The sequence below is a fragment of the Lissotriton vulgaris genome, chromosome 6 (assembly GCF_964263255.1).
Source record: "Lissotriton vulgaris chromosome 6, aLisVul1.2, whole genome shotgun sequence".
In the NCBI taxonomy this organism is placed as follows: domain Eukaryota; kingdom Metazoa; phylum Chordata; class Amphibia; order Caudata; family Salamandridae; genus Lissotriton; species Lissotriton vulgaris.
The window spans coordinates 1,922,767,178-1,922,793,207 of NC_141694.1; the positions used below are offsets into that span (position 1 = coordinate 1,922,767,178).

At 50.8% G+C, this 26,030-nt stretch overlaps 1 protein-coding gene across 1 annotated transcript in view; it reads right to left on the reverse strand.

Annotated features, from left to right (window-relative positions):
- Positions 1 to 26,030, reverse strand: part of LOC147709933 (uncharacterized) — a 35,357-nt gene that overhangs the window by 8,510 nt on the left and 817 nt on the right. The window contains exons 2-3 of the mRNA XM_086926139.1: positions 17,584 to 19,536; positions 17,095 to 17,309 (exon numbers count right to left, since the gene is read on the reverse strand). Of these exons, the coding sequence (XP_086782265.1) occupies positions 17,095 to 17,309; positions 17,584 to 19,536 (2,168 nt within the window). The remainder of the gene's footprint in view (positions 1 to 17,094; positions 17,310 to 17,583; positions 19,537 to 26,030) is intronic.

The window sequence follows — 26,030 nt, forward strand, 5'->3', positions numbered from 1 at the left end:
GGGGAGCTCTACAAAATCGGTACGAGCGGGATTTTAGGGTGAAGCCGAAGAGATAACGGCTGTCTGGGTGGATGGGGATAGAGAAAAACGCATTCTTGAGGTCGATAACAGTGAAGGTGGTGGCAGTGGACGGGATGAGGGTCAGAATGGTGGTGATGTCTGAGACCACGGGGTATTGGGGTACAACCACTTTGTTAATCTCTCGCAGGTCGATGATGAAGCGGTATGCTTTCTCATCTCCTTCACCTTGTTTCTTAACAATAGGTAGGATTGGGCTGTTACAGACGTTGCTAACCACCTCTTCAACCACTCCTGCATCCACCAGAGATTGAATGATCGCTACCAGTGCCTTCTCGCCCTTGGGGGATATCCGATATTGTGGGAGTTTCGGGAGCATAGCGTCCTGTCTTACAGTTATATGAATGGGGTCAATCATCATTCGTCCCACATCAGAGTCATTTTTGGCCCATAGGTACGGAGGCAGGGTATTAAGCAAGGACAGGTCAGCATCAGTTATGGAGCACATGTGTCGTGTCGGGCAAGATTTGGGTATATCTGGGTTGTCGTACAGGATGACTCGGATTCCATCTGGGGAACACCTAATGGTAGCTCGAAAATGTTTCAGTAAGTCGATGCCCATGATGGCGTCAGGGGAGTTGGTGGAGAGCAGAAATGTCATGTCAGTAGTGTTGTTTTCTAGGTCAAAGGTGATAGGCACGGACAGGGGGTTAGTGGAGGGCGTCCCATCGAAACCTATCGATGTAATGTGTGAGCCAGACAAGGGTGCCCTTGGAATCAGTCGTTTCGATAACACACTACGTGTCGCCCCAGTGTCTACCAAAAATGGAGACTCTGTACCCAGGACCTTAGCGGTGACATAAGGACCTTGCTGGTCAACACAGAGCTCGACTGGATCCCTCCCTTGCCCCTGGCAGTCCTATGCAAAATCAGGGGTATTCTCACCATCAGATACTTGATACTGGTTCTGTCGGGGACGGTCAAATGTGTTCGGTCTCCCTGATCTGTCATTGTTGGTGTCGTTTGCGTGCCCTCGTCCTTGTTCCCTATTTCTTGGTCCGCCCGCTACATCCTTGGGGTCCCTATTTCTGTTCATCTCTAGCAGGACCGGACACTGTGATTTCCAATGGCCGAATCCTTTGCAAAAGGCACACTGGTCATTGCTAATGTCTCTTCGTCCAGTGTGGGGTGTTGGGGTGTAGTCTTTAGGAGGTATATTTCTAGAGGTGGTCGATTGGTAGTTCCCCCTTTGGTGTTCTCGTCCTACCGCTAGACCTTGTATCTGGGCTATCATCACCCTTTCCTTTAAATCTTTTTTCTTCTTCTCGGACGCCCTATCATTCTCATTCTTTTGGTGCTCGTAATACTGGGCCATCTGAAGGATAGCTGCGGGTTTGGAGGCCCCCCAACTACTCTCACTTGTCTGCAGCTTTTGGGAGACCTCTTGTGATAGGCCCTTTACATAATTTTGTACAAACAGGTGCTGTCCGGTTGCGGTGGTCATGTCTTGGCCACTGTAGTCGGAGAACACTGTCTCGAATCGGGAGAAGTACTCTGACACATCTTCCTGGGGTTTCTGACGACAGGCCGTTACTACCGACCAATCTACCTTCTTCTCTGGGATCAGTGTCTTTAATTTCTGAACTAATTTGTCTGGAAGTTCTAATATGTCCTTTACTGGTTTCCTTCCAGGCTCTCGCTGTCTATCTAGTTTACTGAGTTGGTTCCAGGTATGTCCAAACAGATCCGTGTGGTCAGCCTTCCGGATTTGCTTCCACACGTCAGCTGGCAGGCATAACCCGAAAAACAAGTCAATGTCCGCTAAAGTCATTATCGTCGAACCCAAGGCTGTGCCCAATTCGGTATAGAATGCTGTCGGGTTCTTTCTTAAATCGGGAAGAGTTTGTTTAAAGGTTAGGATATCTTGTCGGTCCCATGGTTGGTAAACCCAATTGTACACAACCCTCCCTTTTGCATCTGCATTATTAATATCATCGCTTGTTCCCTGACCACGTGGCGGGATCCAGTAAGGGGCCGCTTCTCTGATAGGCATCATAGTATTGGCTACTTCTACCGAGGCCGTTTTAGGGACGGTAACCTTGGCTTCTGGTTTTTGTTCCGTGAGGTGGCGGAGGACTTCAAGTATCTGCATGAAGAGTTCCGTCGCCTCACATTCAGTCCCATCTCCAACATCAATCTTCCTATACAGCGTTGTTAGTTTAGCGGGACCCTTACTTTGATACCTATCTTCATATGCATTCAGGGTGTGGTAGCTGAATCGCAAGATGAAATGCCGTCTGTGGCTGTCGGCATGTGAATTATATACGCTCATTGTGTAGTCTTCGCTCTCCCTTCGTTCTACTAATGTCTTTGCTATTTTGTCAATCCCATCCCGCTCATCTTTGCTCAACCTATTTGGTCTGGCTGGTGGTTGTTTGCTAGCCTCGGGGTCGTCTGACGATGTTGTTAATGTGGCTGGTGCAGAGGCCGTGAGGGCTGGTGCACTAGCGCTAAGGTCACTTTCGCTCGCACTCGGGGCTTGCAAGCTTTGTTGGCAGGGGGCATATGGAGGGGGCATGTAGATGATTGGGGGACCTAGCAGTAACTCATCGTTCGCCCGTTGTTTGGAGGGCAATTCAGGGTAGAGTGCAGAGGGGGTCCTCACAGGACATTGACCTGTCGACCCTGATTCCTGGTTTTGTGCAGCTTCTTTTCTTTCTTTTATTTCTTCTTCTAGTTGCTTAGCGGCTAGGTGGGCTGCCTTTCGTAATTCTTTCCCTATTTTTGCTTCTTCCCTTTTCTTTCGTTGTTCCGTTTCTTTGCGCCACATGCCTATACTGTCGAGCATAGTGGGCGTGGTCTTATTCTTCTGGAGCGCTATTTCTAATGTTTTTATTTTATTTTCATTAAAGGAACCTATCAGTGGCCACTGACTTTCGGGGTTCTTCTTTGTATATTTATGCCATAACTTAGTATAAGCTATAGCGACTAGTCCATGCTTAGTGAACATGTCCTTATTAGGGGTGCCCTTCAGTGGAGCTGGATGGTTCATCTCTAATAAGCGGTCCGGGCTGTACAGGCTACCAATCAGTGGGGAGAAGATAGGCATGACGGATTACAACGGGGACAAAAGTCTGCACTACCTATCTTATCACGGCGGGCAAAGACTAGGCAGAATATTTCTATTCTCCGTTGTTTGCCGGCGGTGAATACCTCAAAAGAACCAATACCGAACAATCAATGTTCGGTCAATCAAACAATCAGTGGGGAGAATAAGTGGGTGCGAAAAAGGTCTGCGTTACCCACTCTTTCTCTACCTGCAAAGAGAGACCTTGTTCTTCCCTGTTTGCGGACAAAGAATCTCCAGACAATAATCCACGAACGATAGTTCGGGAAAACAGTGGGGGAGGAAGATAGGCACGATGGATTACAATGGGGACAAAAGTCTGCGTTACCTATCCTTCACTGCTTGCAAAGAGAGAGCCTGTTGTTTTCTCCGTTTGCAGACGGTGAATCTCCAGAGGTTTCAACAAAGCGTAATACTAGTATTATCCAAACCAAACAATCATTCCATAATTTGTCGTGTTTTACACGACCTTACCCGGACCGCATGGACGGTTTCCTGTCTTCCGAATCCAGCGCCCGATCGTCCTCTCCTCTTCGTGATGTTCGTGGCACTCCTGATGGTTCCCAGTCAGGACCGTAGATCACTCGAGAGAGGTCTGTTCGGAATTAGTGAAGGTCGGATGATCGGCTGTCAGACGAGGGTCTATCGGACACGAGCTCTTCCCGATCGTTGCAGTCGTTCACTCTGTCGTCGGGACCTCTCCCACTGGATCCACGTGTCGCTGATGGGCCCCACGCTTTGGGACGCCAATTGTAGAAAAAGGTAGGGCTATGACCTTTCTCAAGATTTGCCCGGCGCTAACCGCCTTTGTACCATTCAAATTACCAAGCAATGAGGCAGGCGCCGGAGACCAGAAGGCAGGAAACAGAAGTTTTATTCCGACAGAGCAGAACACATCAGATCAGACAACAAGGTATCGTCTCGAGGTGCTCTAACAGCCTCTCTGAGGCCTGGCCTCTTATACACTGGTTTATGGCATGTGACCTTTCTTTATTATAATCATGACATTGTGAAGTAAGGAAAAAGACATCCCCATAATCCTCGTGTCAATCCCACCCCCATATACCTTCACAATAGAGGTCCTCAACCTGCTGATAAGAGGAGGGGGTCATCACGCAGCTGAGTGTTTCGCCAAGTCTTAGGATGTGTGCGCCTGATCATGTCCCAGGGGGTGGGGAGGCCCTGATCAACAGTGTGTTCTTTGAAGAGGGGCGACTCCATACAATGAGGGGCAGTAAATGGTATCTCCCGGCTTAGGCAATGGCCTCGGACCTGTGTGGACAGTCGGACATGGGGTAAGGGGTCATCAAAGGAGTGGTATTCATGCCGCGTGGACAATTGAGCGCGGAGGGAAGGTTTGTCAACAGAGGGGCATTCATGGGAGGAGAGGAGGTGCTGGTCAGGCGCTGGCGTGACTCCCAAGGACAGGGTCATGCAGAAGGGTTAGGCTCATGAGAGGGAGGGAGGGGGAGCCAGGATGCGCGGAGGATGCTTGCTGGGTCAGAGGGGCGCGCTGACGATAGATCGCAGACAGGGAGACCATGATACCTAAAATGGCCGTTGTGCGCGCTGTACGTGGGTGACAAGCTGGCGCAGATGATGTTTAGCTCGCAAACTAAAATTCCACAGGGGAGCTAGAACACCCTCCAATCCAGGTACTAGTGTACCCAAAGGAGCCTGACCCCAGAAGAGCTGGAGGACAGGGTGAGAGATAGGAGGAATAGTTTGGAGATGGCTAAATTGGAAGATCAGAAGGACCTTGAGATAAAGAAGTTAGACATTGATAGGAATAGATTGTCAATTGAACTTGAGAAAATGAAAATCGAGCATGAGAGAATGTTGAGGGAGATAGGGATCAGGGCGAGGAATGTCCTGGTCTCCCCCTCTGGTAGCAGCACACCTTTAGTAACTCCTGAGAGTAGAGTTTATATTCCTAAAGATGTCATTAAGGATTTTCACAAGAGTGAGGATATTGGGCAATGGTTTGCCGCATATGAGATAGCAATGGGGTCCCACCGGGTCCCTGAGAAGGATTGGGGAGCTGGGTTGTGGGGATGCTTTGTGAGTGATGTTAGGGATTCCCTGTTGGACCTGCCTGAGAGCAGGATGGTGTATGCCCATATGAAAGAAGCTTTGATGACACTTTATGGTTTGACCCCAGACATGTACAGGCAGAGGATTTGAACCTGTAAGAAGTTAGAGGGTACCACATGGGTTGTATATGTGTCTTATTTCTGCAGAGCAATGGATCGCTGGGTAAAAGGTAGCAAATTGAAAACTTTTGAGCAATTGTATGATTTGTTTGTGTGGGAGAATTTTTCGAGTAACTGTTTTCCAGAGCTATGCCAGTACCTGGTTGATAGCAAGATGACCAACCCTAGGAAGCTTGCTGAGGAGGCAGACCGCTGGGTGAGCACCCGGGTCCACAGAGGTTTTGTGGGAGACTTTGCCAGAGGTGGGCAGGGTCCCCAACAGAAAAGTGGAGGGACAAGGGTAAGCCGAGGGAATTCTAGAAAGGGCCCCAAAGTAATTCCCAAGGGAACCAAACAGTGGTGTCCCAGCCTCCCCCGGAGAAGAAGCCAGTGTCCCCGACAGGTAGGCCTGTTCAGAGGGGGCCACTCACTTGCTTCAAGTGTGGTCAAGTGGGCCACCAGTATTATGATCCTCAGTGTCCCCAGAGGGACCCCAATGCATCCCCTCGTGCACCACCCCGTGCACCATCCCACCATATTGCCAGTGTAGCCCTGGGGGAGAGGAGGTGAAGGTCCAAGGTGGGTGGGATCCTGTAGAGTTAACCCTTGTCTCCGTAGGAGACTTTGAGAAAGTCCCTAACCCCACACTGCCTAATAACACTAAGAAGTACCAGCAGTGGGTGACCATCAATGGCTGTAGGGTGGAGGCTCTCAGGGACACAGGAGCTAGTGTGACTGCTGTCAGCTCCAGGTTGGTGTACAAAGAGCAGGTTGTCTCCCATTCCTTCTGGCCTGTAGTGTCAGTAGACAATTCAGAGAGCCAGTGTGAGGTGGCTCAGTTTCCCTTCGAGTGGGGGGTCTCAACTACTCTTCAAGTGGCTCTGAGGCCTGCCGTGCCTGTAGACTGTCTGTTGGGCAATGATCTAGAGAGCTCCCTGTGGGCTACGGTGGAGAGAAAGTCTCATTTGGAAATGTTGGGCCTGCCTGAGTAAGCGTGTGCGACCACTCGTCCATGACAGCTCAGAAGGGTGTTCAAGAGGGCCTGGAGCCTGACAGTATGGCCCAGGCCCCTACCTTAAAGAGAAGGGATAGGGGTCACGGGAAACCGTCCTGAAGCCCCACTTTGAGAGGTATGAAGTGGGCATGCTTCTGGCCACAGATGCTGGGATGGAGGAGAAAAGCGAGCCCCTTCCTGTCCTTCTGTGTGCCAAGGAGCGAGATGGATCAGTGGAGGGTATGGTCCTGTCCTCCACGCTGACTCTTGAGCAGCGGAACGATTGTCCCCAACTATTGGGACAATTCAGTGATCTGTTCTCCCTGGTGCCTAGTGTCACTTATTGGTGTGTCCATGACGTGGACACGGGGGACAGTCCTCCCATTAAGCACAAGGCTTACAGAGTGACTGACTGGGTAAGGGCCTACATTAAGGATGAGTTTACCAAAATGTGTGCCCTTGGGGTGATTGAGTCCTCTAGCAGCCCATGGTCCAGCTCAGTGGTCCTGGTCCCGAATGTGAGAAGTTGGCCTTGCATATGCTGTCCACTACTCTAGTGGGCACCTTTCACCAGTCCAAATGACCCTTATTGATGGTAGGATAAAGACAACCTTAATAGAAAGCTATCCCAGTGGTAGCTGTGGAGAGCAGCCTTCAGGCTAAGTCTTGAAGGAATGTAAAACAGCTTGTTTTACCAGTCTATAATCTAGTGAGTGACCAAATGAAAGGAGAACCACACCAGGTATATATATAAAATATATGTATTTATTCTAAGCTCATCCCACTAGTCTCTTTATGAGGCTAGAGGCCAAAGTACATACAGTAAACTCAACAGCACACAGTAAATTAGCACAATATACGTTGAGCCCTAGGGGCATACCAAACCATATTTCAATAAAGTGGTATAAGAACCACGAATTGCACAGATACAAGGCCTAGAGCCTGTAGAACTGCTGGGGCCACCAGGAACCACCCAAAGTAGTGAGCTAGTGACACAGGGGACCCACGTGGGACACGTGCATTGTCTAAACACAGCCGCGAATCACCCATGACTTCAATGGGGACAGTTGCAGTTGGAAATTTAAAGATAAAGGACACTTAGAGGAGGACTTGAAGCAAACCCCTTGAGACTTAAGGGTTTCTAGAGCCAACAACCACTGGAGCACCTGAGAACTCGAGTTACCTCACCAAGGGAAGCCGGGTGCATAGGTGTCTTTTGGTGTCGGGTTTTGTCGTCGTTTTCAATGGTGATCTGCTGCAAAGTGCTGCTGGCGTCCAAGAGGAAAGTGTCGGGAGGGATACAAGCATGGATCGGAGATATGAAGGGAGGCGTGGCTTGGGCGCCGATGGCGATGGTCGCCTGAGAGCTCGGCTCCGGGACTGAGCCCGTGATTATCCTGTAAATCGGAGGCTGCGGGGCACCCCGACCCCAGCATTTTGCTGATCGGCCCGACAGAGACCTGCCGGGGCCCTTGGCGGAGTCCGAACGAGCGGTGACCCGGCGAAAATCGGAGTTTGTGGAACTGCGGAGCGCGACCCAACATGGCGCCCGGACTTCATTGTCCCCTCGGCCGGGTCCATTAGACTGATGGAACATCACTAGCAGCGACGTGACCCCTACTCTGCCATCTCCCAGAGTTGTGAGGGACTGGACATCGGTCAGATCGGCCCTTTCAACGAGGATCGCACTCGGACGAGCAAATGCCCCTGCCATAGTGGGTCACGCACGAGGGCGCCTGGAGATCTCGACGGGGACCCCACTCCCTACACCGCACTTGGCTACTTTTTCCTGGCCGACCCACTTCCATGGGAGGCGCAACCCTCTGGCGCCGCAGATCACCTGGAGGAGCTGGTGACCTCCACTCCGGGACTTTATCGGCCGCGCGGGCCTGCCCGACCTGGCGACGATTGTCTCCGCCTACTCCTCAGTGTCCTCAGACGACGCGGTGGTGGCACGAACCGAAGCCGAGGAGGCCCAACAGGCCCTGGAGACAGGATTTTTCAGCACTCGACCTGAGGTCCAGCGACCGGGAAGGTCATAGCCGGCGCTTGCACTCGGAGAAGCCTACTCCTGGATCCGCACGGGGTGCTCCCAGCGACATGGGGAAACCTAGGGGAGCCAAGGGGGCTACCCCAGCCGTCTCGGACTCAGAGTCCCAGGACAGGGAGGAACGTGGCGACCCGAAGAGTTCTGGCGGTGCATCGATGCAGCAGCAATTTGACCGCGTCTTGGAGGCGATAGTGACCACGCGCTCGGCCCTCCAGCAAGACATTGCCCAGGTGGCGACAAGCCTCGGCCTCCTTAGAGCAGATCATGGCAAACTCTCGGACAGGGTCAAGGAAGTGGAGGGCTCGGTGAAAACCTTGGAGCCGGCGCAGCGAACCTTGGCTGTGACTATGAAGGATGCCCTGTCCCGGATTACGGCCCTGGAGCAGGGAGCGGAGGATGCGGAAGGCCGCAACAGGAGGAATAACATTCGGGTGGTGGGCCTGCCGGAAAAGATTGAGGATGGCGACATGGTGGCATACTTGGAAGCCTGGCTCCGAGACACGGTGGCCCCTGAGGGTCTCTCCTCTTTTTACACCCTGGAGCGCGCCCACAGAGTCCCAGCGAGGCCACCACAACAGGGTCGGGCCCCGCGACCGGTGGTGGCAAGGTTGTTGCATTTTCGGGACAGAGACCTCATCCTCAATGCCGCCAGACACAATGGTCCATTCAAAGTGGCGAACAGCCAGGTGAACATCTTCCCGGACTAAACTTATGACACTCAACGTAGACGGTTTTCCTTTCTGGCGGTCAAGCGCGAGCTCAGGAGCGAGGGCATTCAATACTCGCTCCTATTTCCTGCGAGGCTCCGCATAATTGTTGATGACAAGACTCAATTCTTTGATACCCCGGAGGATGTCTGCAACTGGCTCGAACTCTACAGAGCGGGGAAAGATGGCTTCGGCTCCTCATCACAGCAGGCGGCGGAGCCGGAGCAGAGACGGCGATCCAAAAGAATTCGGAGTCGTCGTGGCCGCTCAGGCGGACCCTCGACTTCGGAGACATCAACGGAGCGGAAGGGTGTGCTAGAGGTGTTGTCTGCGCTGTCCGGCTCACGGGACGATGCCATTGAGGAGGAAGCGGACCCTGGCGACGAGGGGGTGCCAACGGACTCCGAGGAATCGGTGACTGATAGCGTCCCTGTGCCGGTGATCACACCGAAATCGGTGGAGGACCTTCTAGACGGACAGGGGTAACGGGGTGAGCTACTTCTTTTTGGGAGGGGGCCCGGCACGGGGGTGGTGGGTGCCGACACTTGATGCTGATTCCCGGTGGAGGGGGGCTGGGGTGCCTTGTTTTTGCCCCGAGCATGTTTGGCACTGTTTTGGGCATGTCTTAGTCCTGGTGGCCTGAGCGTCGAGGGCCCACTGCCTCCGCCCGGCCCGCACCTGGCCCTTAAGGCCTTCCTACGGTGGCGACCGCAGGATTAGTAGGGGATAGTGGGTTTTTGGAGGGTATGGTTTGGATGGGAACTAGATGGTGCTATTTGGGTCCTGTTCTGGGGGGGGCGGATGGGGGTTTGGTTCATGTTTGGGTTGTTAAGTTTTGGTTGGGGAAAATAGCCGCCATCAGTGCTGGAATGATTGATGTCCTTTCTTTGTTGGGACCCAGGTGGGGAGACTTTGCGAGAACGATCTGGGACAATGGATAATGTTGCTAATCTGAAATGTGTTACTTGGAACGTGCGGGGGCTTCATACCATGTCTAGGCGGCACAAAGTCCACGCTTATTTAGTGCGTAGGGGGGTGCAAATGGCGCTGCTGCAGGAAACACATCTGAACAAGGCGGAAGGGGCGGCGCTACAGCGTAGATGGAGGGGGCAGGTCTTTTGCACATCGTACTCCGCGTATGCCAGAGGGGCGCTGATTTGGGTTAGAGCTGGGGTCCCCTTCCAGGTCACGAAAACAGTGATTGATCCAGAGGGGCGATATGTGGCCATTTCGGGCACTCTGGGAGGGAGGGACCTAAACGTTTGCTGTGTGTACGCTCCTAATGTATACCAGACTGCCTTCCTTTCCAGGTTATCGGGCTCGTTGGCCCACTTCTTCTCTGGGCCCCTTCTGCTCGGTGGAGATTTCAACTCGGTAGTAGATGTAGACACTGACCGATCGCATCCACCCCTGCCTGATTCTCCGGTTCGCCGCGTGGCTAAGGGTCGTGGGGACTGGCAGACTCATTGGGGTTTAACGGATATCTGGAGGGCGCAGCACCCCACAACTAGGGACTATTCCTACTTCTCGAGCCTCCATGAGCTGCACGTTAGACTGGACGGGTTTCTTGGCTCGCCAGAACTAGTTTCGGCGGCGGTCCGGTCTGAATACTTGACCAGGACCGTATCAGATCATAACCCCCTCCTGCTGGACCTTCGTTGGTTCCTCGGGGTGCCTGCGGTGCCCACCTGGAAGTTACGGCCCGAGATCCTTGAGGACAGTGTTTTCAGGGCGGACTTAGGCGATAGGATCTCGGAGTACTTTGCGTCCAACGGTGGCACTGCGAGCTCGAGAGCGCTAGAGTGGGACGCTTTTAAGGTGGTAGTGAGGGGATACTGTATTTCTAAAAAGGTCGGCATGAGGCGAATTATCCTCGCCGACCTAGATGCAGCGGACCGGAAACTCCGCGAGCTGGAACTCCGCCGCCCCGGACACTCTGAATTGCAGATACGCGCAGCGGAGGCGAAGGAGGCGGTGGCGGCGGAGGTCGAACGGCTTCGCTGTTTTGACTACAAGGCCTATACGGTTCGCTCCATCGCAGAGGGAGATAGGTCGAGCGCACTGCTGGCATGGCTGGCCAACCCTACGCGCCAGTCCTCACTGACGACGTCCATGCGCAAGGCAGACGGGACTGTGGTGTGCACTCAACCTGAGATTCTGAGTTGCTACCGGCAATATTACGAAAGTCTATACCGCAGTCGCTCTACCCGAGACCCTGATTCGCTTAATCAATATCTGCAGCCTCTGGAGCTCCGGACAGTGGAGCAGGACGTGGCGAAAGCCCTGGGGTCCGACATAGAATTGGGAGAGATCCGTAGCGCCATTAAACAAATGGCGAGGAACAAGACCCCGGGCCTAGACGGCCTTCCGGTGGAGTTCTACGCAGCTTATGCTGATCTACTAGCCCCTAGGTTATTGATAGTCTACAAAGAGGCGAAGAGGCTTGGGCGACTCCCGGGCTCGATGTGCGAGGCCTTGATGGTTCCCCTCCTCAAGCCCGGAAGGGACTCATCCGATCCGGGGTCTTACCGTCCCTTATCAATGCTGACGGTTGACTATAAAATACTGAGCAGCATCTTGGCCTCGAGACTGCTGGGACACATGAGCTCCTTGGTACATGAGGACCAGGCTGGATTCATCCCTAGACGTAACACGACCATGAACATCCGCAGGTTGTTCCGCTTGCTGGGAGAACCGCTTGTCGACGCCCCGTGCCCGGTTGTCTTATCGGTGGACTTGGAGAAGGCTTTTGACAGCCTGGAATGGGACTACCTTGGTGCAGTGCTACGGAGGTTCGGCCTCGGCGAGGGCTTCATCAGATGGACCAAGGTTCTATATGCCTCTGCATCGGCCAGGGTTCGAGCGGGACCGCTCATTTCCTCACAGTATCAGGTGGAGAGAGGCACGAGGCAGGGATGTTCATTATCCCCGCTTCTCTTTGCGCTGGCGGTGGAGCCACTCGCGTTGCACATCCGGTCGGGAGCCCATTATACGGGCCTGTGGACTTCTTCGGGCCCGCACTACATTTCGCTGTATGCAGACGATCTGCTGCTCTTTCTCGAAGACCCGTTTGTTGCCTTGCATGGAGCTGCGACGGCGCTCACGGAGTTTGGGGAGGTCTCGGGCCTCCGGGTGAACTGGACAAAGACCTGTCTCTTCCCGGTTCGCAAGGGCACCCCTAACCCTGCTCTCAGTAGAGAGATTAGGTGGGAACCTGACTGCTTTAAATACCTAGGGGTGTACGTCTATCATGAACCCTCTGACCTACTGGATGGGAACATTGCCCGCGGCACTCGAGCGCTTCGAGGCAGCATGGATTTCTGGTCCACGCTACCGCTTTCGGTGGCAGGGCGGATCGCTTTGCTCAAAATGGTGGCGCTTCCCCGGTTGTTATATTATTTCCGGACGCTGCCAATCTGGGTCCCACCGGCCACGTTTCGACTATTACGATCTATGGTGGTCGGATTCCTCTGGGGCTCGGGCCGCCGGCGGGTGGCCCTCAAGACCCTGATGAGGCCGAAGGATGAGGGTGGGCTTGCAGTGCCGGACTTTGAGAAGTATTATTTGGCGGCGCAGCTCCAGACCTTCACCCAGGAGATCGCCCGGGAATTCCGGGGCCCAGAGGACAAAAGGGGTACGGGTATGGCCAGGCATGTTCTCTCCTTCATAGCGCTGCGACAACGTTTGGCCTTACAGGACTTGTCGCTTGAGGAGCGGACCGTTCGCCAGTGTTGGAACCGAGCTCACGCCCGGGGCCACCTGAGAATACCGTATGCGCCCGAAATACCTTTGGGGATGCTGACGGCTCTGCCCCATGGCGGCGATTGGTCACGGTTGGCGAACTGGGAGGACGCAGGCTTACAGCTGATAGGTGACCTATACGAGGACGGGGCGCTCTTGCCCTTTCAGGAGCTCATAGATCGCTTCGAGATTCCTCGCGGCGACTTCCTGTTGCACTCGGCCCTTATCCGAGCGATTCAGGCGCACTGGAAACATGGGCAGGAAGAACCCCCTTTATCTCCGGTGTGCCAATACGTGATGATGTCTGCGGGCACGGTGAAGGCGGTCACTTGCCTTTATGGCAGACTGATCAATGAGGGGCTGGCTCCCCTCACTACTCTGAGATCCCGTTGGGAGGTGGACATTGGCAAGGAGATCCCGGAGACGACCTGGTCCCAGCTGGTGCGGCGAGCCTGGAAGGGCACACGCCACGCCCGCTTTCAATTGGTCCACTACTATGTGCTCCACAGAGCTTATTTGACCCCGGTGAAAATCAGGCGATATTTTGCCACGAATTCAGCGGACTGCCCCAGGTGCCCGGCCCAGGAGGCGGACCTTCTCCACATGTTGTGGACCTGCCCGGGATTATCATCATATTGGGTAGAAGTGGGGAAGACCCTGGAGGAGGTGACGGGGAGATCCTTATCGATGGACGCGGCGGTGGGACTCCTACACTGGTTCCCTCACACCCCCAAGAACAAAATATCCAGCAAGTTCATCGATCTGGGGCTACTCCTTGCTAAGCGGGAGGTGACCAGGAACTGGAAGGCACGAGCTGGTCCGACGGGAAGCAGGTGGCACAGCGAACTTTTGAAGTGGGCGGCGGGAGAGAGCACACTGAGATATCAGCTAGCTTGGAGGCAGCGTAATGAGAAGGCACAAGAAGCAGCGCTAGAGTGGGAAACGTTAGTACAGGCCCTAAGGGATTATTGCGCCCCCAGTGACTCTGACAGTGAGGATGCAGCTCACCCCATGTCCCATTAGATGATTGAACTTTTCAGCTCTGTTGCTTTCCCCATGGGTCCTTTAACAGATCCTGTTGCGGTAGTTTCCGTGCGCTGATGGCGGGGTTGGGTAGGGGTTTCTTGGATTTTTAGTGTTTTGAGGGTGGGGTTTTTTCTTTCTGGGTTTATAGGCTTGTTTGGAAAAGCAGATGACAGATTGTGGATCATCCGGACCAGCTTTGACACCCTGCTGAGCCCCCATTGACTTTCGCCGCCCGACCCCAGGGTTGTGGGCTGAATGGCTGTGTACGAGAAATACGGCGGGGGGGCGGAGGGTTGTGTCTCATTGATATTGCTCGTTTTATAATGCTGGTCGATTATGTAACGATTTACTGATTCCTGCAATAAAAATATATTTAAAAAAAAAAAAAAAAATGGATCGGAGATATGAAGAACCTGAAAGCAGAGGGGACAGAGTCTGGGTCACTTGCCAGTGACCAGGAGGACGATAGGCAGATGCCTACAGATGTTCGGTGATTTCAAGTGAAGAAGGTGAAGCTTGGCTCTTAAGCCACGAGGTCCTGGAGATGTCGATGACAACCAGGAGCTGCATTCAAGCTGTCCCACAAAGGATTTTGAGTGCTGCGGTGTTGGTGCCCGGATTTCACCCAACAAGCCTTGGCAACAGCAACCCACGCAGAAAGCAGAGATAGGCTTCAGTGAAGACCAGCAGGGTCTTGGAGACTCACCACTTGGTATGGAGGCAGGGCACATCTGGAGCAACCAGAGAAGTCCAAGGAAAATCAGAATGGCCTTCATGGGGACCCAACAGTCAATGGACCAATGATCGCGAAGGAGCCTCAAGCAGAAATACAAGAAGTGAGCTCACGGAACACTCGTGGAATGTAGGCCCGCAGTCTTCGGTGCAAATGATGCTCAGGAATTGGGCTACAAGTAACCCAAAGCACAACTTCAGGAAAGATCAAGAAGTTAATGCACTTAGCAAATGTGCACAGTGTCAGGAGTTCCGGTTCCATGTCACTTTTGAGGGCTGCGGGTCTCAGCTTTGCTGGGGACTCGGTCGGCCTTCGAGAAGTCTGGAAATCCTCTTCCAGGGCTGCAAATACTTTGGAGTCTGGCGGGAGCTTCGGAGATGCAGACTGGCAAATGCTTCATTGGTGCCGGTTTGAACAGGGGAGTCACTCCTTGACCCCAAGGGAGATTCTTCTGTCCTCTAATCGTTAGTAGAGCGTCGAAGTTCCAGGATTCCATTTCAGAGTTTCATCCAGGTGTAATCTAAAGTCATGTTGCCAGGGATCCCATACTTATACTAAGAAAAGGGATTTGACATACTCTGGGGAACCCACATATGGGAGGGTCTGGAAAGAGGGGTGGCTACACCCATTTCCTTTGTCCAGTTTCATGCCAGAGCAGGGCCTGAGTGCCCCTGAAACCGGTTTGAACTGGACTATGCGCAGGGACATCAAATGTTCCCCCAGTGCAGACATCAAAGAATTCTCAGAGTGCACCCACCCAGCCCCAATACACTAAAGCCTGACTGGGAGGTGGTTGCACCTCCCTGTGATAGGAAACCTATTTTCCAGGCCTCCCCTGCCGGATTTTCAGTCAGGAGCAGGAGGCCAGACTCATGTCTGTGGCAGCAGCATCCATTTTGTGATGCTGGGTGTTGGACTTAGCCCTTTTAGCAGGTTCACCCCTAAACTTTTTGCTTTTAAATGTGACCTAATTTTAGTTATTTTGGGCTTCTGCGCACTTTTACCCTGTGTCCCAGTGCAAAGTGCGTGCGCAGTCTGAGTGCGTGTGGTGAGATTGCCCTGCCCTCCCATATTTTATTTATTTATTTTATTTTGAAAGTTTTATATAGCGCGAACAAGATCTTTGCAGATATCAGAGCGCTTTACAAAGCAGGGAATACCAACAAGAGAGTGAAGCTCAGGTCATTAGGGAGTAAAGTAAAACAGGTACATCAATAATGCAAGTATTACAGATAGATGTGTGCATAGATAGTCAGGTAAGTCAATAATACAGGTAAAACACATAGTCGTAGGGATCCAGCAGGATAATACAGATTGGTGCAGAGTCTTTACCGATCACGTTAATAGGTCAAGTGAATTTGGCCATGAGAATAGCTTTTACTTCTTTCTTAAAAAGTGTGATGGAGGAGATGAGCCTGGTTTCAGGAGGGAGTGAGTTCCAGATCCTGGGTGCCATTCCTGAGAAAGAGCGTTTATACGTTTTTTCCTTACGGAATCTTCGAGGTTTTAGCAGAAGATTGTTTGTGCTTCTGGTGGTTCTGGAGCCACCAGAGATTGACAACTTCTGAGCGAGGTATCCGGGAGAGCTCAGATGTACAGCCTTGTGTGTCATGCAGGCGATTTTCAGATGAATTCTGGCTTCCAAAGGCAGCCAGTTCAAGGATTTTAAGTCAGGGGAGATATGCGAGTGTTTTTTTGACCACGTGATGAGTCTCGCTGCAGCGTTTAGAGAAGCTCTTAGGGGTGCAGTAGTGGTTAACGGTAGACCGCAGAGGGCGATGCTGCCGTATTCAATTCGCGGGATTACTAGTGCTTGTACTGCAGTTTGGAAGTCTTTGGCTGGCAGGAAGGGTTTAAGTTTCCTCAGGGTATTGATTTGGAAGTTTGCTCCCTTAGTAGCCTTGCTGATATGATGCTGCATGTTGAGATTGGAGTCGAGAGTTATGCCTAAAGATTTTGCTGAATCTACTATGGTGGGTTGGACATTGAGTGCAGTTAGCTGTTTAAGCCAGGATTGAGTGGTAGAGATCTTCGCGGGAGGTGAGATCAGAAGGAATTCTGTTTTCAGGGCATTGAGTTTGAGATGATTATCGGCAAGCCAGGATTGGGTGCTTCTGATCGTTGAGTTCAGGAGTAAAATGTAATTGGGGGATTGTAATTTGAGATATAGTTGGGTGTTATCTGCGTACATGTGAAAAAGTACATTGGATGCTTGTAGCAAGGTGGTGAGAGGGTCCATAACTAGGTTGAACAAAGTTGGTGATAGGGAGGATCCTTGGGGGACGCCTAACGAAACAGGTATTGGCGAGGACATCAGGTTGTTACTCTTGAATTTCTGCGACCTGTTGTGTAAAAAGGAGGTGAACCACTTGAGAACAGTCCCAGATATACCCATTCTTGTGTTCAAAAGATCGAGTAAATTCTCATGTTTAACAGTGTCGAATGCTGAAGAGAGATCAAGAAGGATGAGGAGGCAGGTATCATTTTGATCTAGGATTTGAAGGGCATCGTCAATTATGTGAGTCATAGCAGTTTCAGTACTGTGTCCTGCTCGGAAGCCTGATTGATGAGGTTTGAGGAGATCAAACTGATCAATGTGTTTAGTCAGTTGTAGTTGCGTGCATTTTTCCAATAGTTTGGCGAGAGTGGGAATATTGGTAATGGGACGGTAGTTGTTTAGGTCGGATGGGTCGACCGTAGGTTTCTTTAGTAAAGGTGTGACTTGTCCAACTTTGAGGGAGTCAGGGATGGTTCCTTCTTGGAGCGAGCTGTTGATAATTTTAGTCCAGAGTGGAAGGAGCAATGGAGTGAAATCTTTGACAGCTAGCGGGGAGGGGATCCGTGAGGTGTTTGGAGGGTTTCAAGGTGCTGAGCAGTTTGCCTATTTCTTCTTCGGAGTAGGTGTCAAAGGAAGACCATGTAGCATTGTTTTTTGGTTCAGTGGGTGTTATGCAGTTGGGTGTGGTGAAGAGGCTTGCGTCAGTGCGGAGATCACTCTTAATGTTGTCAGTTTTTTGGGTAAAGAAAGCGGCGAAGTCTTCACAGGAGGGTGCTTCGCACAAAGTGCTGAGAGGTTGGGGTTGTTCCTTGGCTTGTGTTCTGATTAGCGCAAACAGTTTTCTTGGGCGGTTTTTTGCTTGGTCGAGCTGGAGTCTGAAGAAGTTTGCTTTTGAGCGCTTTATTTTCCTGAAGTAGGCGTTTCTCTTTTTCTTCAGGGTTTTCAGGTGCAATGCAGATGGAGCTGTTCTCCAGGTGCGCTCTGCCATTCGCATGGCTCGTCTATCTTCATTGAGACTCCCGTCGTACCATGGATTGGAGATTTTAGCGGAGACTCTTTTTAGTTGCAAGGGAGCAGCCTCATTAATTATTGAGGTCATGGCGTTGAGATAGTGGTCAGTCAAGGATTGGACATCTGTAGCGCCCGTAGGAGGGAGCACGAGGTCGCGGCTGTTCGAGGGTATGGAGGATGGGTTGAGTTTTTTCAGGTCTCTTTTCCAGACTTTAGGTCTGGAGGATTGACCCGTGTTGAGTTTGACTTTTTCATTGATGATGAATGTGACAATATGATGGTCTGACCAGTCACATGGTTGGATAGACTCAAGTTGGATGGCGTCCTCTTTGGCGATGATCAGGTCGAGGATAGAGCCTTTCTCGTGGGTCGGGCTGTTGCATATTTGGGTGAGGTCTAGGGCGTCGAGGAAGTTTTTAAGACTATTTACCACCGCATCATTGTGATCGTTCCAGTGGAGGTTGAAGTCACCAAGGTATATTTGGCTGAGCTGTCGTCCGGCGTTGGTTGAAATCATGTCCATGATTTGTTGGACGAAGGGGAGGTTGTCTTTGGGTGGGTGGTAAATGCCGTGAAGAGAGCATATCGGTTTGCCCTCACTGATAATGTCAAGGCAGATGTATTCGTAGGAAGTTGGGGAGGGTAGGGACGATGCAGAGACTTTCAGCACAGAAAGGTTGTTCCTGTATATGCATGCGATTCCTCCACCTATCTTACCGGACCTGTCAAGCCTAATGATGTGGTAGTTGGGGGGAACCAGAATGTCCATTATAGGTGTAGAAGATTCGGTTAGCCAGGTTTCAGTCAAGATGGTTAGGTCAAGGTCCAATGTTAGGATTAGATCAGCGATGGCGGAGGAGTGTCTAGAAGCCGATCTGGAGTTTAGGAGTGTGCATTTGAGACGGGGTGTGTCAGGGGAGGTAGATGGTACTAGAGAGATTGGGACTTTTCTAAGGTTATTCGGGACGGAGATTCTGTTGTTTAGTGTAGAGGGTCTACTGGGATTTGAGTGTATCGTGGGAATGGGGAGGTGCGAGGCGGTTGGGTTGTTTAGGGCAGCTGGGTCGTAGGAGCGGAGGAGGGTGAGAGTGTCGAGATCCGAAAGAGGGTTGCATGTGCGACGGGGGCAGTTATTGCGATTGTGGGCAGGGATCGTTGTCCAGTGTGGGCGACGGGTGCGGTTGTTGCGATTGTGGGCGTGGATCGCGGTCCTGTGTGATGGATGTAGCTTGGGAGCGTTATCAGGACGGGTGGAGAGCAGGTTGAGAGGGGGGGTGGTGGTGAGTGAGGTGTGTCTGGGGGGTGTGATGAGTAGCTCTTTGATGGTGTGAATGTCTTCTTTGATGGTGTGGATGTCTTCTTTGAGCTGAAGGAGGGAGGACATAATCTTGTCCAGCGTGGGATAGGTATGAGTGCTGGGGGTGGCAATCGTGGGTGAGTGGCTGACCTGGGGATTATCGTGCAGGAGGGAGGGTGGGTTTGTGTTCACGCAGGGCTCCGTGGTGTCGGCGTATGGGATGGTGTTAGGGAGGAGAGAGGGTATGGGGGCGATGGGAGTGGATGAGGTGCGGGGGGTTATGGTGGCGTAGAGGGGGGCATTGGTAGCAGGCGTAGAGAGCGGGGTGGAGGTGGAGTGTATGTTGGTGGTGATGGGGGAGCCTGAATGGTAGTGAGGGCTGAGAGTGGGGGGTAAAATGGGGTCAGGGATGGTCCTGTCGTGGGTAGGGGGAGTTATGATAATAGGTGTGGTGTGCCCTGCGTGGTTGATTAGCGGGTGGTAGTGGGGACTGAGGGTGGGGGGGGACAAAGAGTGGGATTTGTCGTTATGCGTGTCGTTCTGGTGCTGATCTAGGTTAGAGGAGTTGTGGGTGGGAGTTGTTATGTCAAGGGAGAGAGGAATGGGAGTGGTATGTGTGGGAGTCCAAGGGTTAGTGTTAGAGGGGCGGCTAGTGTATGAGGGGGAGCGATTTGTGACTGTGATTGAGGAATGTGGGGTGATAACAGCAGGTAGGTGATTGACTAGGGTGCTGGGGTTAGAGGTGAGGTGCGTGTCGTTCTGGTGCTGAGCTAGGTTAGAAGGGTTGTGGGTGGGGGCTGTGATGTCAGGAGAGATAGTGCTGGAGGAGTTATGGGTAGAGGTCCGCAGCTTGGAAAGGTGCTCTTTGAACTTGGGGAACAGGTTGTCTAGTAGTTCCAGGTTCTTGTCTATGGATTGAATTAGGACAATCCCGTTATTGTAGATAGTAATGGTGGTTCTGCCAGGGAAGAGTTGGGATGGTGTGATGGAGAGAGTTAGGCCATGAGCGGTTTTCCTGGTGGTGGAGACGGTGAGTAGGGTGAGGAACGCTTTTCTCCATTGAGCTCTGCGTGAGGTGTGGAAGATGATATCAATGTTCAGGGCTCCATTGACCGGTGAGAAGTAGGTGTTGGAAAAGGGGGTTTCAGGGTGGGACCTCAGGAAGTTGTGTTTGAAGCGTTTAGCGCTTTTTGGTGAGAGTGGATGGGTAGTTGATTCTATATGTGTGCTTGCCGATGAGATCCATGTTGGGGTGGCTGTATAGGTGGGTGTGGGAGGAGGAACGATAGTAATACACATGTGCAAAAACAACAGTCAACCGTAGGTTACATAGCACAAAAGAGACACTAGTGAGTGGCCAAGATTAGCCTATATGAGAGGTAGCAATCGGTGCAGTCCGGGAGTAAACAGTGAGTGGATGCAGCTTACAAAAATGTACAAGATATATGAGGTAGCAATCAGTTAAATGGAACCAAAGTGACGCTAGTGAATGGCCAAAAATAACCAAAATGTAAGAGGTAGCATCGGTGTAATCCAGGAATAGAAAGTGAATGGGTGCAGCTTACAAATGAACAAAGTATATGAGGTAGCAATCAGTGCATAATAGGGATAAAAGTGAGATGGGTTAAGCTTACAAAATATAGATATGCAAATATGAATAAAATACTGAAGATATACTGGAATAAAATACTAAAGATATACTGGAACCAATATAGGTGCAAACAGAAGGCTACAATAGACAATATGACTCTAGTGAGCAACCGGTAAAATATGAGGTCGCGATCGGTGCACTACCGGTGGGGAAAAAGTGAAAATGGGTGCAGGTTACACAAAATGTATAAAATACCATTAGAAATATAATACTGCAATAAAGGCAGACACTTAATCGCACGAGGATTTAGATACAGAGCTATGTAAAGTCTGTGGTGGGTGAGATTGGTATAAAAAGGCCAGTTCCTAGGTTATGTTCAAGTGGTGGGAATGACTAGTCCAAGATGGCCGCCAAAGCGAGAGAGAGACTAGACCAAGATGGCCATCAAATAGGGGAGATCAAGTCGATAGTCCTCTTTTGTTGTTGTTGCTTTTAGAGCAGGGGAGGGCAATTTCAGTTTCTATATGAGCAAGCCCAATTCCTAGCTTGCTGGGAGGGAGTCTTATCTCTGCTTTGCAGATTCCTGACCGCGTTGGTATGAGGCCTCATGGTCAACTGTTAGGCAGGAGGGCGATTTATGGCTCCAGTTTATGGCCCCCAGACATATTGGCCAATGGTGAGTGAGGAGACCGCAAAGCCCGCGAAAATGCAAAGCCTACAATGCATTCTGGGCATAAAATGAAAGACCGGCATGAATGTTTGAAGTAGTAGTTTTGCGTGCAGAAACCGGTATGAGTATATGTTAAAATTGTTTTGAAATAGCTTAGCGTTCAGTTACCTTCTGGTCGTCAGGCTGCACAAAGCTGCTTCAAGTCAGGCCCCTCCAAAGCAGAGCTGCGCAGTGGCCGACCAGACACACAAACAGAGCATACCGGAGGCGCTCTAAAAGTCGATTGGCCATAGGAATGCATGGTGGATATATGTGTCCATGGTAGTTCCTGATGTGAGAGGAGTGCAGGGGCGAGTTTGGTATGTGCGAACTCGTGAGATTAAATGCTGTGCGGTGGTGTGCGTAGATTGAATGTGTCTAGTGTACAGGTGCCACTTCTGGAAGTTGGCAGGTCTGTGCAGTGAATGTGATTTGACTGTCTGGCTTGTGAGTGGCTGGAGCTGGCTGGTGTGCCTGGCTCCAGGAGTTAGGATGGGTCTGCCCCGGTGGTGAATGGGGAGATCTGCAGGTTGATGGGAGGGAGGAGTTGCACCTGGGACCTGAATAGGGCTGGGCCTTTCCTTCACAATGCTGGCTCCGGCCCCTGTGGTGTGACTGATGTCTCTAGCCTGTCCTCTGAATAGGGAGAGGGGCTGAACAAAACAAAGTGCTCCAGGCCAGTGCTTTCCTTTCACAATGCTGGCGTGCACTCCTGTGTGGTGTCTGTTGTCTCTGCCCTGCACCTGGAGACAAAGGAAAATGTGAATAAAAAGGGGCTGTTACCCCGTGAAAAATGTTCACTCTTGTTCCTGACTTGAGGGGGGCCTGCTGCTGCTGGGCGCCAGGAGGAACCACCACTGGGGACTGCCTCCCTGCTGGAGGGCTCTGTGAGCTTGCCCTTGGGCCCAGCCTTTGCCTCCCCCTTTTGCCTTCTGGAAAACTTTCGCTGGAACTATTTGTTACAGCACCTGGGAAGTGCTGGGCCTTCACTTGCCTAAAGGAGCGCTCTACCTTTTCTTCTTGTGGCTGCAGCGCGGAGCTGCGATCCTCTCTAAGAGGGAATCCCCAGTGTGGGGATCCCCCTAAAAGTGTGCCTTGCCGAGCGGGTGCCTACCTCGCGTTTATAGTGACTGGCTGATCGATATTCAGCGTGGGAGCCCACCCAGCATATATGCCATGTTTCTTATCCCTAGCGGGTGCCCACCCCGCCAGGAACTTTGTGCTGCTTGGTCATATTCCTAGCGGGTGTCCACCACGCCAGGGACTTGTGCATTTAAACGGGTGCCTACCCCGTATTGTGCTGAAGGAATCACTGCCGTGCCGGGGGCTTCATTGAGAGGGCCGCGCCACCATTGGCTAATGCGCCCCGAAGCCTGGAGGCTTGTCCCGAGGGCTGTGCTCCCATTGGCTGAGGCGCCCCCTGAACTGGGAGGCTTGCAGCAAAGGCCGCGCTGCCATTGATCGAGGCACCCCTGAGCCTGGGGGCCCGACGCATCAGGCCGCGCTGCCATTGGCTGCCCGCCGGAGAAGAAACCGGAAGCCGACAGGAGCCCACCCCGCGCTCCGGTGCACAAGGGTAACGCGGGAAAGAAGAGTGCTGCCGCGAGGCAGAGGCAGGCACGACCGGAACCAGGAAGCTCTGAGGCGTCCTACAAGCAGGGCTCCCACAGCCGCGGTGTGATCCCTGCATGTGCTGAAGGACTTCTCTACCTGCAGGTTCCCGAGGAGAAAGAGAGTCAAAAGGGAAATCCCTGGAGTCTACTTGTTCACCTATGTCCTAAGCCCTGTCTTGTCAGGGAGGAGGGACCTATGGTGTACTGTATATCGAATAATTTAAAAAGGCTTCCACAAAGAAATAGAATCGTTAACAATCTGATTTTATTAAAAGCCAATGTCTAGGCAAGTAAATAAACAGAACAAATTCATATAAATCAATACAATGCAGTTTAAAATTCAAGGAATATACCTTGAAAAGATCATACACAGATAAAAACAAAATTACACAGACATAGTGGTAAAATGCACAATCGATTCAGACATATCTACAACATATAAACAGTTTATGAGCTAAGGACAAGAATACAAAAATACATATCATGCCAAAAACCCCTTGTATCACTGTGGCTCACAGATATTTCTGCCACCATATTCTCTTAGATCCAACAGCCTCAACTACTTAAACTCATGTAAACATTAGTAATAGAGTTAGATATCCATCTAAGGTTTACTAGGCCCTGACTGGATTCTTTTTGTCATAAAACAGTGCGTCGACGCGTTTCGGTGCAGTACAGTTGATTATGTGGCACCTTCCTCAGGACTTTTCTTGCTGGGGTTTCAAGAAGTGATTAAATACACCGTATCTGTAGATACATGAAAAGAAACGTATGGAGTCACTAATCGTACATGGTATCAGTTACTCTTTGTTCAGTCTATCTTGACTATCTTGACTTCTCCTATGTTAGAAGGGTTTTGCTTATTTCCCAATGTGGATAAGGTTCCAGTGTCGCATCTCAGTTATTATATAGTTGATTAACGGAGACAACTCTGAATACTGATGACAATCGGATACAACAGAGGACTCAATTTTGTTTATGCTATACATTACATCTAGCATACGACCGAGCCATATTCACGGTATGTATCTAAAACATATAACATTCTATTCCCTCCGAGTCGTTTTCAATGTGGAAGACCGGTTTTGTTACTACTTGAAACTAGGGAATAGGGGTCCTATGTAGAGTAGAAGGGGTTCAGACTCACCCCCATCTAGTGTAGGATACGTTCCAGTATAGGATCAGCTTTGCGCTACGCCTGGGTTCTGCAGGCTTTTAATATAGATGTGTCCTGTCGAATGATAGTCATGTGTTATCAAGGGTTATCAACAGATATATGGTAACTTCTGGTAGGGTAATTATGTTGTTCTAGTTACCTCTCCCCTGTAATAGGAGCTCCTTCTCTTGGGGTTTCTTCCTTTCGTATTCTAAGACTTTTTCACAGTTTAGTAAGGTATCTCTAGGAGTAAAAGATATTATAACTTATCTGGGTCTTGTCTATATTACTGTTCATAACCTAATGGTTAATGTGTGTATGTCTTACCTCTGGATATTTTAGAGCATTCTTTGAACGGGCATAGGATGTTGTTGGTATTCTCCAGAACTGGATATGTTCTATCAAAGTAGATACAGAAAACGATTTAATACTGTTTCTGCCCACCTGTCTAGTTTGTCTTTTTGTCCAGTCTTTTGTTGGGGAAATACAATCCCTACACTTCTTTGCACTCGTTTACACAGTTTGTCTGCTAGTGCCCAGTCTACACAGTTTGCATGTAAATATTTATCTATGGGACAAGGATACAATATTTTATGTTATACACCTTCAGATTTTATATAAAATAGACTAATCTGGCTAAAGGTGGTGCTACGCTACTTTAAACCAGTCCCACCCACCATTTATTATTGCCAGGAGACTTAGGTATGGAGGCTGGATATACTCCCTTCCCCCTATTTTCTAGGTTGCTGGTAAGCCAACTTCATTAAAAGGACCTAGGACCAATAACAACCCTGGTGTGGAAAATCTATGCTGGGTTACCAAGGGTGGATGGTGTACCCTCGACAGGAAACGGGGGCTCAGGGGTCTCTTACCTCGATGTCACCGAAATCACGCGTCTGCCTCGCTCCCTTCACTCGCTCTGGTGATTAATTTTGGTGCCTCTATTTATTTGTGGACATGAGTGTGTAATTGAAAGCACCTGGCTGAACGCGCGATGTTGACGTGCCTCGATTAACTCAACCAACGTGGGCGCCATTTTAGAGTGGTGAAGCGGTGCATGATTCCTATGGAATCACCTTACTCCTTAATACTAATGCTACGGGACAGAGTATTGCCTGTGCCTCTATCTTGCTTTCGGATGTTAAAATAACTGGCAAGGGAATACTGGCTCTACATGACTCGAGGAACGGATCCCTCGTGTGCGCCATCTATGAATGTTAAAGCGGCGCGTTATTTGTATAGTATGCCTGCCACCTTTTTACTAGTGCTGAGAAGCATAACATGACCAGTGTTGCTGCTTCATTTTCGGGTACAAGGATATGTGTCAGGAGGGAATTGGCTCTAAATGTCAAAACGCGGTACCCTGGGAACATGATCCACCATGGGCGCCATGTTTGAATGGTGACCTAACGTACCTCACAGTTCAATAATCCTGTTACTGACCTTGCATATTAGCTAGTTTAGTACTTCATTATCTGTGGCACTAGGCTGGATAAAGGAGCCTATTTCTCTATCTAAAAGGGGCTCACCGGAGTGTTTAAATTTCATAGTAAATTCCTGCTGTATTACTTGGCGTTGCATTTCTAATTGTAAGGGGGCATCCTTCTAATTATAGCGGGGCATACTTTTAAGAGTGCTTTTTAGATGTTAGATTATAGGTACGCTATCAGTTGTAAGTTAGAAACTTCCTACATAGATGGTATACTACGCCCATATAGTTTAGCAATCGATGTTCGCTTATAAGGGGCATGCTTGAAGAATGGACTGTTAGGTCTAAGCATCTTACA